The 19357-nt window shown below is 41.4% G+C and overlaps 3 protein-coding genes across 4 annotated transcripts in view; 1 reads left to right on the forward strand and 2 right to left on the reverse strand.

Annotated features, from left to right (window-relative positions):
• Positions 1–8265, reverse strand: part of LOC307025323 (uncharacterized protein) — a gene marked incomplete at its 3' end in the record, with an annotated part of 10939 nt that extends 2674 nt beyond the window's left edge. Inside the window, 13 exon segments of the mRNA XM_079659958.1 lie at positions 348–373; positions 376–417; positions 1611–1783; positions 1888–1931; positions 2015–2104; positions 2200–2258; positions 2354–2466; positions 2559–2639; positions 3269–4219; positions 4804–5125; positions 5268–5343; positions 5673–6377; positions 8126–8265. Coding sequence (XP_079516084.1) covers positions 348–373; positions 376–417; positions 1611–1783; positions 1888–1931; positions 2015–2104; positions 2200–2258; positions 2354–2466; positions 2559–2639; positions 3269–4219; positions 4804–5125; positions 5268–5343; positions 5673–6200 — 2505 coding nt within the window. The 5' untranslated portion in view covers positions 6201–6377; positions 8126–8265.
• A 251-nt stretch (positions 8266–8516) lies between these two features.
• LOC307025216 (uncharacterized protein) lies at positions 8517–14448 on the forward strand (the record flags this gene model as incomplete). 2 transcript variants are annotated; one of them, XM_079659844.1, is made up of 2 exons in its annotated part: positions 8517–8666; positions 11283–14448. In XM_079659844.1, one exon carries the CDS (start codon positions 11369–11371, stop codon positions 12887–12889), a length of 1521 nt encoding a protein of 506 aa, XP_079515970.1. In that variant the 3' UTR covers positions 12890–14448. The 2 variants fall into 2 exon arrangements, with proteins under 2 accessions (XP_079515970.1, XP_079515969.1); XM_079659843.1 differs by lacking the exon at positions 8517–8666 and adding an exon at positions 10244–10490.
• On the reverse strand, positions 13956–18862 carry hcar2 (hydroxycarboxylic acid receptor 2). Its single transcript, XM_079659845.1, has 2 exons — positions 18783–18862; positions 13956–16870 (listed from the first exon to the last, which is right to left on the reverse strand). Exon 2 carries the CDS (start codon positions 16840–16842, stop codon positions 15967–15969), a length of 876 nt encoding a protein of 291 aa, XP_079515971.1. The 5' UTR covers positions 16843–16870; positions 18783–18862; the 3' UTR covers positions 13956–15966.
• Positions 18863–19357: the final 495 nt, after the last annotated feature.

Here is a 19357-nt window from a genome sequence, read left to right on the forward strand (position 1 = left end):
GCTCCAGTGATATTATCAGTGTTATATCAATTGTAGAATTAGATTATAGCGATGGCTGTGTAGGATCTTTTCCTATTTCTGTGTTAAAAACGTTGCCAATAACTCCAGAGTGTTCTCCAATAGACAAACTAAATGGCAAGAAAGATGTTATTGATTCTATTAACATTTTTCATCTAACAAAACATTTAGTTTCTTTCTTTCTTTTTAGGGTGATGACATCATAACATCTGATGACAGACATTCAAAGCTTTACTTGAAAATGTTTCAAATGTGAGAAATAGCAAGACATTTGGTACAGCCATTATACCGATGGATAATCCTGAAAAACTAAGAGCTGTGTTACGGACCTTCTGCAGGTAGAGGACCATTCCCTCAGCACCCCGTAGAAAGTCTTCCAGCTTCTCTTCCCCCACGGAGCTGCGGCACAGAAACATTCAGCAGGTGATTAACTGAAAAGAGCGCTAACCCATGGTGTTATACAGAATACAAATAGACTATCAATAGGTCAAATAATAACACATTTCAAATGAAGAAAAACTAAAAGGAAACACACAAAGCATTAGAATAAACATTTACAACACCACTACCACATTAGAATTTGCATTCTCATATTGTCCTGTAAGGGCCAGAGTTTTGCCTCCTCAGGTTGAGGCTGAATGACTGTGAAAAATGTTTTTTGTATGCAAATATAATTTTACAAAGTTAAAAAAGTTGTCCAAATAAAGTGTTTCCCTTTAAAATAACAATTTGAGTAAATAATGACTGTTTCTTAGATGATTCTCTTACCAGCTGCTCTTATTTTTGCAATACATCTGGTTTATTTCTGACACATTGGCAAAGACAAGGAAATCCTCAGTTCAACACAATGTTATGTTCCCCAAAACACGCCTCACCAAACCCTGTCTGACATAGTATCTAATGTTGGTGTTGATGTTTTAATGTCAAAATAACTAAATCATTGATATTGTTTTAATATTGGAATTATCTTCAGAGGTATCCTGACGTCTGTGTCTCACTATCCTGACGTCTGTGTCTCACTATCCTGACGTCTGTGTCTCACTATCCTGACGTCTGTGTCTCACTATCCTGACGCCTGTGTCTCACTATCCTGACGTCTGTGTCTCACTATCCTGACGTCTGTGTCTCACTATCCTGACGTCTGTGTCTCACTATCCTGACGTCTGTGTCTCACTATCCTGACGTCTGTGTGTCACTATCCTGACGTCTGTGTCTCACTATCCTGACGTCTGTGTCTCACTATCCTGACGCCTGTGTCTCACTATCCTGACGTCTGTGTCTCACTATCCTGACGTCTGTGTCTCACTATCCTGACGTCTGTGTCTCACTATCCTGACGTCTGTCTCACTATCCTGACGTCTGTGTCTCACTATCCTGACGTCTGTGTCTCACTATCCTGACGTCTGTGTCTCACTATCCTGACGTCTGTGTGTCACTATCCTGACGTCTGTGTCTCAATCCTGACGCCTGTGTCTCACTATCCTGACGTCTGTGTCTCACTATCCTGACGTCTGTGTCTCACTATCCTGACGTCTCTGTCTCACTATCCTGACGTCTGTGTGTCACTATCCTGACGTCTGTGTCTCACTCACTGCGTTTGCCGTCGATGTCGGCATGCAGCTTCCTCCCGAGGAACCCCTGTTTGACCACAGAGGCCGTTTTGTCGTGAGGAACGTCCTGGAAGGGGTTGGCTTCTGAACGCAGCGGCGCATCTACTCCGGTGTCATCGTCCGTCAGCACGGAGCTCTTCAACTCCTCTTCGTCACTTTAAGATGCAAAAACAGATGTGTGAAATGACATAATGTAAAGCATGAAGAGGAACAGAAGATGTGAAATTACGTTTTATAATATTATTATCAGTGCACTTACATAGCCCACTCCAGCGGCTCACTCTTTATTGAATTATAAAGACTCTGCAATTTAGACGAAGAGAAACATTGTTAATTAATGTACTTCATTTTGCTTTCTTATCAAATAAATTCAGAGACGGTATTACCTTTAAGAGATCCTTGCTGAAGTTTTCTTCTTCGTTCATCCCATCCAGGTTAGACACAAATTTAGACGAGGACATGCATTTTCCTACATTCTGTTAAAACACACAAAACAATACATGATTAGATCATCTGGTAAATCAGTGCAGAAAACATCGTAGGATGGTAATCAGTCAAAGCTATGTCCCACCTGCCCGTGCAAGTCAGTGTTGAGAAGCATTAAAGCGCACGTGAGAGCCAACACAGACTCTGGGGAGGGAAGAAAAGAGGGGAAATTACACATCCATCACATGTGAGCGCTCAATGCTGAATCTCAAGCAGGAAACAGCCTGATGGAGGCTCACCTGAGGAGGTGAAGGTGTCGGGGTTGGACTGCTGGAAGCGGCAGGCGAAATGCTGCAGCACACGCTCTCTCTCCTGCGTCTCTCCGATCAGCACCACCACTTTTAGAAAAGATCTGCGATAGAAGGAAGCGCAAAGAAAGAAAAAAAGATTACCAGATCTTTTATGACTGTGTTTTGTTGCATTTCAGGCTCCTAGAATTCTTACCTCAGGGCATGATCGAGAGTTTCCCCGGTGAAGTCAAAGAGTTTCAGGTATTCCTCCCCGACAGCACGACTGAAGTCATTGCTAAACAGAGACACAACACATTCTGTATCAGCGTTCGGACTACTTTGTACCTTAAAAATCATATATTTGAGACATTTTTCTGGGTCAGAAAAGGAAAACATTCAAATGATTGACAATATGTTGTGAATGATAATTGGTGGTATTTAATATAAATTGGATGCAAAGGAAGTTTGTGGTTTTTATTGTTTGAAAAAGACAGCTTCTTGAATATGATGGCCAAGATAATATATATCAGAATGATTATAAGAAATGGTTTGTGAGCGTTCAAAATAAAGTCAAAAAGATTAAAAAAGAAAACGACAATTTAACTGTAATTTAAAAAATAGTATAAAATAGTCAATGAAATCTATAGATATTTTTTAAATGTGAAATATCATTACCCCTTGTTTGTGCATGTCCGCTTGTCTTTAAAAAAGGTCTTTATGCTAGTTTTTATCATACATATTGGTTTGTGTGTATAGTTTCTAAATAATTAGGTGTGGAGAGCTGAGACAAAATATCTTGAATCAGACTTTCTGTGAGTGCTCTGGCTAAAGCAGCACAAAAGCCTCAGCTGCAGCTCTAGTGGCCAGTTCTCGGTAAAAAATAAAGGAAGGTTTGAAAATATCTTAATTATAATATATGCTTACTCTTTGTCTAAGTGCTTCACCACGTCTGCACGTTGGACATCCTCCAACTTGAAGAGCCGCAGAGCGAGGCAGCGGGCCATCTCTCTGTTCACCTCGTCTATGTTCATCTGAGGCGCTGCAGTCACAGGAGGTGGCTCTCCATTTGCTACGACTGTTTGCCCCGCTCCATCCTTAGCACCTCCGTCTCTGTCACCCTGATGTGACGTCTCCGCCTGTCTGTCCACCTGATTGAACTCGACCTGGGTGTCTGGAGACAGCTGCTCTGTTGTATCTGACTCATCTGTCTCTGGCCGCACAGCCTGCTGGGAGAGCGCCGGCCGAGACAAGTCGCTCGTTTGCGGCGTCTGCTCATTCTGCACCGATGGCTCCGTCTGTTCTCGCCGCTCCGTCTCCCCGGGGTCTTCAGCTTCAACGCAAACTGTCTGCTCTGACTGAGTGGAGTCCTCTGGTTGAGTTAACTCTCCTGTCATCTCTGGTTCCAGATGTTGTGACTGTCCTAACTGTTCAGAGTCTTGAGACACCTCTGCTTGAATCGGCTCTGACTCTTCAGTCACCCCCAGCTGAGAGGACTCAGCGTCTTCCGGCTGAGAGGACAGCACTAAATCTGGTAATCTGGCTTGGTCACAATCACGTTGATCTAAACAACTCGTCTCCTCCAGTTTCTCCACTATCTCCGGGGATTTTTCTACGCTCTCTGTATGATTTCCAGCAAGTTTTGACTCTCCTTCGTTGTTGTCCTCAGCCTGTGACTGTTCAGAATCCTGATTTACACCTTTGCACATTTCTGGCTCTTCAGTCCGGCTCGCTGTGGGATCTTCATGTAACCGTTCCTCTATCTCTATGTCCTCATCAGTCCCAGAGTGCCGGCTTTCTTCCAAGAGATCAATTATCTTATCTGGGTGTACGGTTGGTCCAGAGTCAGCAGCTTCTAGTGGCTCTGCAAGAAGCTCCCTTCAAAGTGTGGATGAGAAATGCACTTTAGTTAATTAGTGTACTAAGTAGTGTAATTACTCTTGAAAGCACTCAATGGTCCCTGGCATTAAGACATCTCTTAGTTATGAAGCATCCAGACCCTTATGATCGGCATATATTGTGTTCTCAGGATAAACATCAAACAAGGTAAAGTAGCTTTTAGTTTCTGCCAACCTGTGGAACAAGTTTCCCGAATACCTGATGTCTGCTCAACTGTCCTCATTTAAACCAAGGCTTGAAATAGTGTTTACAGCTGCTTTCCAATGAATTAAAATCATTATTTTTGTATTCTTTGTTGCAATTTATTTTTTTATAAATTATTATTTTTATAAATTATTTTTCTGATTTTTTCATTTTTGTATTTGTTTTGTAAATGCCATTTATGTAATATAAATCTACACCTGTAAACACTTTGGATTTCCTTGTGCCTGAATGGTGCTCTAAACCAAATGGCCTTGCTCTATAATAGCACATTACGCTGTATCATGATTAACATTACGGATGCAGTTTCTGGTAAAAGACACTTCCTGTTCCCCTTCTTAACTTAGGTGCATTTTACTCACACATCATGCAGACAGCTGACAGCTTTTGCTTCTTCACTTTCCTCGGAGCACAACGTGTTTATCCGCTCCTTATCTTCCCCCTCGCCTTCTTCCTCGTTCTCCACACCATTGGATGAAGGTTGCTCTTCCTCAGAGTCTCCCTGCGGAGTCAGCAAAGCGGCGGGCTCCTCCTGCTCTTCTAGTTTTAAATTTACGAAACTGTCCGATTCATCTTCGGAGCCATCGATTTCTCTAAGAATGTCGAGTAAGTCCACAGAGTTAACAGGATCTGACGCTGCCGAGAGTGCCTCCTCTTCCTCTGAGTCTGCCCTCAGTAAGATTCCTGGAAGAGTTTTAAGAAGGTGAACATCACAGTTTTGAAGTCATACCATTTAGAATCAAAATGAAAAGGCCACAAATACTGAACTGAGAAAACACTTGAAACTAAACTACTCATTAAAGTTGCCACTCTGAGTAGTACGTACCGTTATTACTGTCTGACAGCTCATGTGGTGAACCTTCCCTTTCCTGAGTCGGCAGCACATCTGCAGCATCACATGGCTGGAAATTGCAACACAGACCGTTGATCATGAACATTAGCGGCGGGGGAAAAGAAGCTTGTGATTACCAGCGGCAGCACGAGAAAGAACCTGCACTCTGAGCCTCACCTGACCAACATTATGTCCACTCTACCACAGCAACCTAAACATGTGTATCTCAACAGATTAAGTCTGAGGCGGTGAGGCCAGAGCGAAGAAGGAAGTGTTAATGACACAGGATATTTGAAAGTGTAAACGCACATAGAAATGTGAAATGTGAAAGAGTTTGAAAATGAAGGCAGCAGGAGAACATCACACTTCCTTTTATAGCTCCTCGTGTACGTTACATACCTCTGAGATGTTTCCTGTCCACTCTAGATTTGAGTTCAGAAGCCGTGCATTAAAACCATCTCCTTCCCCTCTGTCGCCCTGTGTGAGGACCTCAGCGTTCACGCCTTCAGATGGGTGAAGGGCTGGGGAAGTGGTGTCTCCACTCGTCACGGCACCAGAGTCCGGCTCATTGGCTGAGCTGCTGTCAGTCATGAGTGAAGGTCCCTCTGCGGAAAGATCTGGCATGTCCCACTGCACTGTGCAGAAAGAAAGTGGAGGACTGCTGCAGGGCATGGGTTGCATCGACCATTGTGTCTGCTCCCACTCCTCTGCCTCCTCAGAAGCCTCTCCACCTGCCGTCGGGGAGAGATTGAGTTGATCTTTCCCGTGTGTCTGGTTTATCTCTGCCTCTGCGTCTCCACACTCAGCGCTCTCCTGCTCTCCATTCACGTATCGGTGGTCGATGGAGGTCCACGAGTCTTGTCGAGGCTCCTGAAAGACTGAATCTGGAACATCTGGCAGAGAGGAGCACACGTTTTCCTCCTCCATTAGCTCGTATCTCAGTCAGTTCCGTTGCTGGGTCGTTTGTGGTTTGTGAAAGACGCTGTAGCTGTAAAGGATGTCTCGCTATAAAATGTCTTCCTCTGCCGTATCAAGGTTGATCATTTTGTAAGATCCCATAAACCCTGAAGAATGTAACAAACTCCAATGTCGCCATTCACAGATCTGTAATAAGAGAACAAATATTAAAGTTAAAAGTTATTTTTACCACACACCCATCTTGAGGAGAGTGAGACATTCCCTCTCAATGCCTGACATCCTGTAACACATGCCAAACTATTTTGTGAAACTGATTCTTTGTGAAATAAGAACGAAATGTTAGGTAACCTCCAGGGAAATCTGCTTAGCTCAGAAATGTAAATGGTTGTAGAGTTATCGTATCTATAAGATTCATACTTTGTATTTGATTTTTATTTTTTGTCTTTTCATCCGTGAGAAACAGTATGTTTATAACTACTGAGAACACCGTTTCAAATTACAAACAACGCTCGGATTAAAAACTAAAATAATATCTTTACAACCCTGATAGCAAAAAACACTCACCACTTGTTTGCCCAAATAATCCAATCTGGAGAAAGTGTATGTCTCTTTTTGAGCCTGTGTTGCTCATTTGTCAAATGTTTTCTAACTCTCTGCGTGGTGCAGCAGGTGTGACTCTTGGCATGTTTGTACTTCCTGACCACAGACACAGAAAATCCGTCAAGCAAGTCAGCGAGAGCAATAGAAGGAGAAAGAGAGGTAGAGAGAGAGAGAGAGAGAGTATGGTGTGGATTAGGAAAGAGACAGAAGGTGGAGTTGAAGGGCTGTTTCTGGTCGGCCGTTTAACTGCCTAGCTTCTGTGTTTATCAGTTTATCAGTTTATCCGCAAACTGTGTGGTTACTCTGGGCAAAGGATAAAAGTGTGAAAGGATTACAGCGCAAACCAAGGCCAGCAGCTACACAACATCAACAACAAAATGACATCCGTGCTTCTACTGGTGATAAACAGATTTAAAATGTCACACCTCATATCATATCTATCTTTCGCTCTGTGATACCTTTTTGATATTTCTATTCTTTTCTGACTTTCTTAATTATTCTATTCACGTCACGCAACCAACATCCGGGACCGACCATGACCACATTTCCTGTGTGGGTGCTCACTTCTCAGTTCCTGTCAGGGTGCAAGTGCTACACAAATATGCAAGATAGTTTACAAAGATTAACAAAGGGGGTCACCGAAACCTAATGATGAAACCCTGTTGAAACTAAAAGTATGGAGATACTGATATTAACATTATTAAAAGTTTAAGCTTTCCTACCATAAGATTTGTGAGTAAGAATCTGGCAGTTTACAAAAATGGGCGATTATGATATCATACAGTATAATATCTTGTCTCTCTTGGATCAAATGTTGTGTTTCACATGATAACACAGTTGATCCTCTGCGTGCATGACTATCCACAGGGGCAATGTTGATGATAAAATAAACACAGCTCAGACGCATAACAAATGCACGCCGGACATTTCCAGAGAAGCTTTTTTTTTAGCCTTCCTCAAATAGAAAACCCATAAAAATAAATAAAAAATAGTTTCAGTTTTAGTCAAACGTTACTCAAACAAACTTGCAGAATGCCCTAACAGGGGAATACCAGGAGAAGTTGCGTACAATGAATGGGAAGTCATTACAGCACACCTCAGAGAAGATTAATAAAAGAGGAACTCAGCCACAGTGAGTGAAGAGAAAGCCGTGGAATGACTTAAATGTTTGTATGTATAATAATAGAATTTGTCTAAGGAGGATAAACACTCCCTGTGTCTTTCATTACCGTCAGTTAGCTTGGCAGAGACATTCTTTTAAACATATTCAAACCTCAAAGAGCTAAAATAAATCTCATTAGAAGGAATCTTTTCAACTGTGAAGCATGACTTACCCCCTCCAGGCTCTTTAAAGCACCATCATATGATCGGTAGACTTGTGATGTTTGAAGTCGTGTGGGGGGGAGACACACCGCTGTGTTTTACTGGGTTTATCCCACTGTCAAAGTGCTGCACCTTCACAGGCAAACAAACACATGCACACAAGCATACAAGTAACCCTCAGTTGATTATGTCTGACCCTGCTGCACACAACAAACAAGCCTCACATTCACTCTCTTTTAGTCGCGCAGCCTTTGAGAATGTGGTGTCGCATAGCAATGAATGCAAGTCACAAGTCCTAGTCCGGACTAGGTCCTCCTCCTTCTTCTCCTTCATGCTTCATGTTCATTTTCAAAAATTCAAGATCAAACTTCAGTCTCCCGCTGTCCTGTTCCTCTCCCAGCAGGTATAGCTGTGAAAAAAAGGAAGAGAGAATTTGATTGGCAACGAGGAGGAAGGAAAAGATACAGTGTGATTGGCGGATGAGCTAAGAGACACCTGAGAGTCCTCCGTCTACACACCCACCACCCTGAAGGCATGCAAGCAAACATACAGGTGAGGGGAGTGGCTCAGCTTCATTCCTGCATATGACATGAGGAATTATGTGGTAAAACCAGAATGTACCCGATTCAACGGACATCAGTCATTAGCCGCACATGATACCTCTTAATTTTGGTTTACTGTCTGGCTGTGGGCAGAAAAGCCTGTTTAACTCAGACATGGGTTTACATATAAAAACGTATTAACTTAATTCTTCTTTGATTAGGTTTTACACACTATTTTGTATTTTATTCGCTTTAAATCTTTTTTGTGTATTACATTTTCCTTAATTCGACTGCTGTAACGACTTTATAATTATAATAATAAAAACATTGTTTAAACATTATCATTAGTAGGTGAATCATTTGCCATCATTAGTCAAATGACTGTTAGCAGCAGGAAAATCGTTATTTATCATTAGTAGTACCATTAATAATATGTATAATCGTACATAGCTTTTTGGCATAATATTACAATTATAAACACTTTTGTTCTTCTTTATTACCGTTCGCTACATTTACGTTAAACGTTAAAGCATACTAAGCACCTAGGTGTAATCTCAACTGTTAGAAAAAAACGTTAGTGGACCTTTGTTATTTATATTGAGTTTGATTAAAATTCATTTTTCATCAACATTTTTACATTATAAGTGTTATATCACAATAAGCTACACTCTTTGTGTAGCTAACAAGCTAACCTTATTACACATTGTAAGCAGTGTCATTAGCATGTATAGCATTCCGATAACCGTTGGTATTAAAATATTAGCATTACCTAGCATTTATGTGAGCATCCTTGCAGTTGCAGTGAGTTAGTTGCTAGCTAGTGGTTGTACTAGCTGATTTTGCTTAGTAGTATTAGTAGTATTATTAGTAATGACCAAGTAGTACTGCTGCAGTTTTGCAGTCCTTCCTAATGTTATTTAAACACCATTTATCACCGTGGTTATTTGTGTAAACAGCATCCTAGTAACGTTAGCTAGGGCCCTCGCTAAACCACTCGCCTCCACACCAGCAAGGGGTGCTACACATTTTTTTAAGAAAAACAAAACCATCATCTCCTCTCCGTCACTTTCGTGCGACTGCTTCTGCTTTGTTTGTTCCGCACACAGCAGCAGCAGCAGCAGCAGCCGACTGCATACACCAGGGATGTATAAAGAGAACTGGATAAAGCTCTGTTCATTCCTATGAGAGTTGAATTTGGTGCATGAAGCCCAAAATGGAGCTACTGTTGATTAAGAAAGTACCCGGATCATCCGGGGCCTTTTGCTTACAGAGTGTGCTCACGTGAGTTGCTCAGTCAAATAAAAGGACAACGAAAAAGAACTGGATTTAACTTATAGCGCATTTCACAACTTTTACCCGGTGATTATTTAAATAAGGGCTCTACAATTGTTCGTACTGTGTATTTTATTTAGATTAAAACAAATATATACGGTGATTTACAGACGTCTCTTTGGGACAAAATTACGTCACTGAAGGTGTAGTACCACTGGTTTGCCACTACGGCCATTCCAAAAATCGGCTTCAACGACCGGCTCACTTCCTGTGGCTCGCTGCACACACCCACTTTTTATACGGATACTTTCAACCATGTACAAACCATCTGGCGAGTTGTTGTCCTCAGCCACTCGGTCTATCATGGCCAAGCCGAATGATCTAAAGATGTTCCTGGAGTCTTCACTGAATGAGATCTTCAAAGCCACTGTGAGCGACATCCTGGATTCAGTGGACAGGACCCTGTCCGAGTACCAGGGCACAATACACAAGATCGAGTCCGAAAACGAGGGCCTGAAGAGGCTGCTGTTAGCACAGAGGAGCACCGAGTCTGCTGCTAGAGGTATGGTTGTCTACCCTAGGTCAATAATGGAGGGGTGTCTGTGTTTGTCTCGACAGTGGAGCTTCATGCAGCTGCTGACCTTTTGTTCAAGCTTCGCTCACGTTGTCTGCAAATTGTGTCTGTGTATGTGTTAACCATAGACTGTATATATAAGCCTGGTTAAAAGGTGTTAACCTAGTAGACATCATAAAAGGCAGCAGTATACGGAAACTGCAAACAGACGTAAACATTGACAAACATTTGATGTAGGAAATTGGCCTGTAGATCACTGTTTAATACAGTACTAATTACACTGTAACAGGTTTATATACTTATATAGAGCACAGGAAATTCTACCATACACAGTAGACTACAATAGATAGATGTGTATCAAATAAAGTTATTGTGCAATGCTGTTTTAAAAATGCAGCGTCTGGATAATACAATTATCATGTTTGTGATTAAAACTGGCTATTTAAGTGTAAAACTGGTCACTGTTTGTGACAAAGATGCAATATCCCTCAGCTCTATTGAGCATTTCAGTGTCTAGCATCTCATTGTTTATGTTTTTCTGGCTGATAACCACACTTATATCCACCTTAATATATAACACACAGCTATTGCAGGAAAATGTATGCAATTTAAAATTATAAGCAGTTTGTTTGTTCACACTCAAGACTTATTTACTTATATTTCCTTCTACTTCTGTCAGCTACTCAACCATTGTGGCTGTAATGTAGATGTGTACTACTCTAAATCACAGTCTGTACTAGTTTATTTATCATGTTGTCTTTGTCTTTGTCTTTGTTACAGATCCTCGTGAACAAGATGCCACTGAAAGGTTTTCCTCTTCAGAATGGAACGATTCTCCCTTCGGCTCGACGCAGGGCACGTTCAAGATGTCCATATGCAGCAGTGACAAGAAGAGCTTCAGGAGGAAGCAGAAAGACAAAACGAGGGAGAACACATCCTCTTCCTCCTTCTTAATGCAGCCTGATCATATGGAAGAAACTCAATGTGTGAGCACAGCCGATGTAGGCATTATCACACAAAACGCGTTATCTGTTAAAACAGAGCCTGGCCTGGATGAAAGTGGTGCTATTGACCTCTCCCAGCCTTCATCACTACTCAATCTAACAATGAAAACCGAGAGCACGGAAGTCAATATTAGCAGTCATGATGCATATGCGCCTATGCCGCCATCTACAGGCCTCGAACAAGACTCCAGAGGAAGTGACAGTGAAGTTAAAGTCACCATTGTTTCTGACACCTACATGCAGGATGGACAATTAATAAAGACTGAGGAGGAGCAGAATGGGGTGTCACAGTATGATGGTGACAATGACAATTTACTTTTGAAGCAGGCGTTGAGGTATAACCCTGAATCAGATATAGACCCTGAGGCGGCGAGTACACAGGTTGTGGAGCCCGAAATAGAGTCACATGAGGAAAACGCTGCAGTTCCTGAACTTTTAGAGGTTCCTGATAACTTCTTAAGCTGTCCTACTTGTCCCAAAACATTTAGTCGAGCCTCCTCTCTCAACATCCACATAAAGACACACAGCGCTGAGAAAGCTCACTGCTGCAGCTACTGTGGCAAGCGCTTTGGACGTGCTGATCTCCTCAAGTCCCACAAGCGTATCCACACAGGAGAGAGACCCTACTGCTGCAACATCTGCAGCAAGACGTACGCCCACCCCAGTCAGCTCAGGATACACAAACGTGTGCACACCGGAGAGAAACCCTACTCGTGCTCGCACTGCGGGAAGCGCTTCAACGAGCACAACCAGCTCAAAGTCCACCTGCGGACTCACACCGGGGAGAGACCTTACAGCTGCCAGGAGTGCGGCAAGACATTCAGCAATGCAGGTAACCTTCGAATACACGAGAGGATTCACACCGGGGAGAAGCCGTACTGCTGCGCTCAGTGTGGGAAACGCTTCAATGGCTTAGGGGACCTTAAAACCCACTACAGGATCCACACTGGAGAGAGGCCCTACAGCTGCGAGCTCTGCAAGAAGACCTTCAGCCAGGCGGGCCACCTCACCATTCACATGCGCATGCACACAGGAGAGAGGCCGTACAGCTGCAACGAGTGCGGCAAGAAGTTCACGGTAGCCAGCAGCCTCAAACTGCACCAGAGGACTCACACCGGAGAGAAGGAGTACAGCTGCTCGTTCTGCAGCAAGAGCTTCAGCAGGTCGGGACACCTGAAGAGACACGAGCTGGTGCACACCAAAGAGAAGGTGTTCCTCTGCAGCCAGTGTGGTAAGACCTACACCGACCAGTCGTCCCTCAAGAAGCACCTGAAGATGCATGTGACCAAGGAGCAGAAGGCTCAGAGCGAGGGAAGCACCAGTGAGACAGAAACAAACCGACCTACAGCCTCAGAGACGCTATCAGACACTGATAGAAGTTAGAACTAAAGGGCCAATAGAAGAGACTAATATAAAAGCTGAGAAAGATCAAGAGACAAGGTTACTCTGATACAGAAATACATCTCACAGCCTACATCATATGAGTATCACTGCTTTATCTGTTTATAGATGATTTAGTTTTCAACGGCTACCTAAACTGGACCTCCTGGATTGTATTTCGTCTATCTGCTACCTTAAACAACGCACTGCAGGAGAGCTGACATTTTGCAGGGCAGTTGATGTGTGCTCTGGTTCAAAGCACCATAAAAACGTTTAAAGGTCCCATGTATGAATAATTCAACTGAAAAACCAATAAAAAAAAATAATAAATAAAAATAATCATTTTATTTAGATGATGTTGTTTTCATAACCGTTGCAAGCCAAAATCGTAATTGCGATTAAAATACGATTAATTGAGCAGCCCTAACGTGTATGTGCTCAGACTGAGCTCCGCGGTGTCTCGCTGTCTCGCAGACCCTTCCGCAGCAACGAGGAAGCAACACCAGTAATCCAGCTCACACTGTCCGCTCCTCGAGCCTCAAAGGGCGGAGTAGCGAGCCCCGCAACGTCCCGCCAACACGCAGCGTTCTCATCTGTTTGTCCTTACTGGTATCATTTTCTGGTAGCTAACGCCATTGTGACACATAAACACTGATGTTCCGCTGTAACGGTGGTGGACTCATCAGAACAGAGTGGGCAAGCTGATCAATCAGAGCGCAGTGGGCTCATAGGGAGGGGGGGGGGGGCAGGAGCTCCAACAAGCCGTTTAGGACAGAGAGTGAATACACATGCTATACAGAGATGCTGTATGAGAAAACCAATATGATTTTGGAACATTGAACAATGTAAATCGATTCTAGTAGACCTCCACAATGGAATTATGATCAGTAGAAATGGCCATGTCATGGGACCTTTAAGTGGACCTCAAGGTTGAGATCCTATATGTCTAACTGCTGTTCCCAAGATCACGGTTTACGCAAAAAAATTTACATGGTTTTTGTGGTACGGTGCAATACACTGTTGTCTAATATTTGCTGTGGTTTATTAGCTCCAAGTATTTTGCAATAAGTTATGATTTATCTATTATTTTCTTTTGACTCGTTAAATCGAATGTTCCTCTTGTGAGACAGATAATGGGACCTTTACAGAACTGTCCTTTTAAACGTGTGTATGGTACCAAATGTTGGTAATATAATGCTTAAAAAGAAAAGTTGTTGAATGCCTGTCAGATTAGCAGGATGCCTTTTTGACCTCCCTGCTGAAGCAAATCACTGTTTTTTTCTGTGGTGCTTACGTTTGACCTTGAAAATAGAATAGAATAGAAACAATAACGATATAATTGTTTGAGAATTACACCATTTAAGATGCTTCTACGCACATGTCAACACTTTGTATAGTCGCCAGAGTATTAGAAATGTGTGCCGCACCACTGACTTATGATAAAGATTATAAATATATTGCTGTATATTTAGCTTTAACTATACATCCAGCAGTCTGTTCCATTGAACCGACACGAATGTATTTGTGTAATAACGGGAATAAAATAGTGTTGCTGCAAATAATCAATATCTATTGACCAACTTTCACTATCGAATCAATAATTGTTTTTTCAGCCATGTTGATCTAAAACGATGTTGAGCTTTTAGAGGTTTTGTTTTCATGTGCTAAGAAGCTGACGCACACAAGAGGAAAACGTCATGTTTATGATCATAGGGCTTCTGTTTGTTTGGAAATTGGTTGATATACCTCCACAGCAACGTATATTAACTATTAAACACTATTAAACTGAGTGTTTTCCACTAGGACTTTATTGTAGCCTACATGTGTGTTTTGTGTCTAAATTAAAAAGAAAGTTAACCAAAATGATTTTATATGTATAATTTATTTGAAATGAAACACGTTCCGTGAGGTCTCTTTATGCATCTGGTACAACAAGAAAAAGCAAATATAAGACAGTATATACAGTAAATCAATGTCTGTGCATACATACAATAGTTCCCAGTGTTTTTCCCTGAAGGATACATTAAATAAATGTTGCAGAACTTTACAAATGTCAAGGGTATAGTTTTCTCACTAGTGAAGCCACACATATTTCAACACTTAATGCTTTTAGATGCTTTTTGTTGTGACTTGGCCACTATTATTGGAGACATTTATTTGTACTTGTCTCACAAGGAATCAGAGCAGGTTTGTTCTAAAGCAGGATAGTGAAGACCTTTACAGAATAAATACCTTTATTTACAGTTATCCAGGCAGGGCAGGGTCAAAACAAAACAGATTTGTTCCTGCAACGACACACAAATATCTGACAAATACTGACAGAAAAAAAAAAACTTAAATACATGCATAACTAATCCCAAGGACAAGACACATCTGTGGAAAAACACAAGGGCAGCAGGTGAAAAGGTAATCAGATAATCAAATTAGCGCGGACAGGAAGTACAAACAGGCATAACACAGAGGGTGACCTGACCATTTCAAAATCAAACCTCAAAAGTGGCCGGATTTAGACAAATAGTTGCTTTTCAATTATTGTAGATTGATGAAATTGTCATAATTGAAGTACAAAATGTGGATCGCCTCCATTGTATTCAGGTATTTAGAAACTATAGGGCTGCAACAATTAATTCGACTATCAATCTATGTGTCGATTATTTCCCAATTATCAAACAATTGTTTAGTCTAAAATGAGAAGGAAAAATATCAAATTATTGATTAATCAACTAATTGTTTAGGCTCTTGTATCTCTAAAACCCAGAAAAATACAAACTCAACAATCTGCATAAGTAATTCCTGAGTTAACAGCAAAGTTATTTGTTTATTTGTAACCATTTAATTAGAAAATGTCAACTTTTGGGAAAAACGTTCATGATGTTACCAGGTAAGGAGAATTTAATGAAATCTATTAATTTACAAAATATAAATGTTTAAAGTTGTGTCTCATACAAGCCCTCTTCGAGGGACCCACCGCACAATACATCTAGTTGCTATCAGCATTTTCAACCTCTGATAAAAAAAAAATACTATTTATCACAACAATAGAATATTCATAAATATAAAAATAATAAAAACATGTATCCCTATTGAATTTCGGTGTTGCTTCTGTGGCAGCAGTTGAGCTTCACCTTGGACAGATAGAGCATGGGCTGAATGCTGCTGCTGAAGTCCATGAGACCGAAGACCACGTAGTGAATGTAGCAGCGGAACACGTCCGGAGAGAAGTAGTCCTGGAAGGGGAAGAGTGCGACAGGCGGGAAGTAGTTGAACACAATGATGGCCAGGATGATGAGGACCATCTTGAAGGCTCTCTTCTTCACGGGATGCATCTCGTCTCTGCCCGGCCCAGACTGCTTCAGCACCCAGAGGATGGAAATGTTGCAGAACACCATGAAGGCGAACGCTGCGAGGATCATCCCCGTGAAGACCTTCTCGAAGTTGACAATGTTGCCCACACATTTAGCCGCTGCGTAGGCCAGGGTGATGACCCAGACGATGATGGCCAGGATCGCTCTGTGGTTTCTGTCCTTGAGCTCGGTGAAGGTGATGGGGTGAACCACGGCCATGTAGCGGTCCAGGCAGATGCAGGAAAGCAAGAGAGGCGAGGAGTCTTTGATGCCGTAGAAGAAGCGCAGGACGTACCAGGTGCTGCTGGTGGTGAGGAAGACGATGTTGGCCAGCTCTAGCGGAGGGAGGAGACAGAAGAGCACGTCTGAAATCGCCAGGTGCGAGATGAAGATATCTGAGGTGCAGGAGTCCCCCTTGTTCCTGTGGATGAGCCACAGCACCATGAGGTTGGCCGGGATGCCCAGGAACATGTTGATGAACTGCAGGCCCAGGTAACAGATGAGAACAGCAGGCATGGTTCTGCAGGTTTCATACACCGTCAGCTCGAAGGTGCTGTTTATGGGTCGGTGGGAGATGAAGAGTAGGGAGGAGTTGATGTAGGAAACCTCCATGACGGCAGGATCAGAGGACCCCAAAGATCTGTAAACAGAACAGACAAAAACATATTAGACAATAGATGCAATATTTAAAGGGTGCAGGTGTGATAATAAAAACTGCCAGTTATATAAAATAAAGGTCAGTTAAGAAAATACAATGATCCCTACGGAAGAGGATTAGGGCCACATTAAAAAAAAAATTGGGAGGATTTGAAAAAAAAAAATAATAATTCAGAATTCTGATTTTAATCTCAGAATTATGACTTTAATCTCAGAATTATGACTTTTTGTTTTTGAGAAAAAAGTCAGAATTCTGAGAAAAAGTCAGAATTTTGAGATTAAAGTCAGAATTCTGATTTTTTTCTCAGAATAAAAAAAAAACTAATGTGGCCCTTATCCTCTTCCGTAGATCCCTTATCAAAGATGCATGTGGTTTAAGGCTGCACAATATGAACATGCAATAAAGGCAAATAAACACTTCATACTTTAACCTTTTTTGCTCTTTACACAAAAGGAGAACATTTTCCATGACTTATCTATTTTGAAAGAATATTAGTTACTGGAATATAAGCCCTTTTTGATACATTAAGCGTGTTGCTATACACGCAGGCTCTGCATGCACAGCAAACCACCACACACATTCTTGATCTACCAAAAAACGAGCTACTTGTTCACCACAACCTTAAATAAGAGTGCGGAACAGGACAAAAGAGGAAGACTTGAGTGCAAAAGAAACACCACTTCAGTAAAAAGATGCTTATTCATCTGGTGAGAATTCCGGTTTTTGTCAAAGATAGCAATATATATTGCAGTTAAAACATATTTAAAAATAAACAAATAATAATGAATAAATATTAGATGTATGTTAAACTCAAGCTCAATGTGTGTGATGAGTTTTTGAAAATGAAAGAAAGTGCAGAGGGACAGTTTCTTAACGTTTCTATTCAAACAAGGTGAATGAGCATGAGCTATTACATGCTTGATCATCATAGCTTTTCCACTATATATTCAAATTCATATAATGACATACATCGTTAATATGGAGTTTCAAAACACAAATGTAACTCTACAGGCAGTTACACTGGGGATATCTGAGAACCAGCACTTGAAAGTAAACGTTCTTAACTTGTCAGAATTCATAGTAATCCCAAACTTGTTCTGTGAAATATATACAATATATTAAGCGTTGTTAAAAAAATAACTGCCAACTCATCAAGCAAATATTAATACCGGTCCAAAGACATGCTTTCTGTATATGCAAAAAGCAATGAATAAAAGTGTGTATTTTAGTAGCTAATGCACAAAATAAAAAAGAGAAAAGGTAGCACATGATGCTGCGGTATCAAACTACATTGTCTTCAAGTGATATTTTCTGACAGAACAAAGGTTAAAACATAAAGGAAAAATGCATTTTACTCATGTAGTATTTTAATTAAAAAAACAAACTGCACCACACCAAGTGGTCTCATGTATATTGTAAAACCCCAATGTTCTTCTATTCAGTTTTGTATGAAAAGTGAAGCCTCTTACCTTGATCTGACACTTGGTCGTGTAAAGAACTGATCCTCTCTGCTGTCTCTGTCTCACACTCTCAGACTCCTTAACCTACTTCCTTTTTTTTCATGAAGTGCCACACGATGCAACGGCTGTAGGTCAAATGTTGCTTTATGAAAGGGCTGACAATTGCTTGATTGCCTTCCAAAATGTTTGCATGTCTTCCTATATGTTTCAACTAGGTCAACATTTTGTCTATCTCTGTATCTAAGGGAAACATGCAAATATGTAACCTGACAATAAAGACGGCCTGTTCACCTGCAAAACTAATCTAATGAAGTCTGCAGAATATTGCCGCTATAAAAGCAACGGCTGCAAGACTGAAGAACTGTACCAAGAAATAAAAACATTCATGTACAACTAGTGTTTAAATGAACAGAAGCAACCAACATGTCACTCACCTGAGAAAGAAAAGTAATACTGCTGCACCTGGTGTCCCCTCTCTCCTCCTTCTCCTTGTGTGACTCCTTGGTATGATTGTCAAAGTGTGAGTGAATACTGAGCCCTCCCTTCAAAGTGCATGGAAAACATATTTTGAAAGATGACCCAACACTTCAGGGATCCTGATCATCCAACACAGCTTTGAGACGAGGGTAGTGGAGGGTGAGGAGCCACACTGTCTGGTATGGCACCATGTACATCCATCACTCAATTAAAAGGAGGAAATGAAATAATAAATCGTTAGAGAAGGATGGATTAATGATTTAAAAAAGGATGAAAACGAATTATAGAAAAGTGTCTAAAGTAGTTGGTGGAAAAACAATGAAAACAGGTTTGTGTTCGGACGTGTTGTGGCAAGCCATGATCCATTCACACCGATTGGCAATGATGCAACGAACCAATGGTGCCTGACGGAAAAATCGTCAGTAAACAACTGATGCAACCGTCCAGAAAATGACTTCTGATTCAATTCAGTGTAACGATGTGTAATATGTTACGTGAGGCTGACATGTTCAAGGTGTGATGTCCGTCGGTT

Source organism: Notothenia rossii, assembly GCF_949606895.1.
Source record: "Notothenia rossii genome assembly, chromosome: 11".
NCBI classification, from domain to species: Eukaryota; Metazoa; Chordata; class Actinopteri; order Perciformes; family Nototheniidae; genus Notothenia; species Notothenia rossii.

Bases quoted from the DNA above. Each gene is read 5' to 3' on its own strand.
- hcar2 (XM_079659845.1), bottom strand. From the start codon at position 16,842: ATGGAGGTTTCCTACATCAACTCCTCCCTACTCTTCATCTCCCACCGA.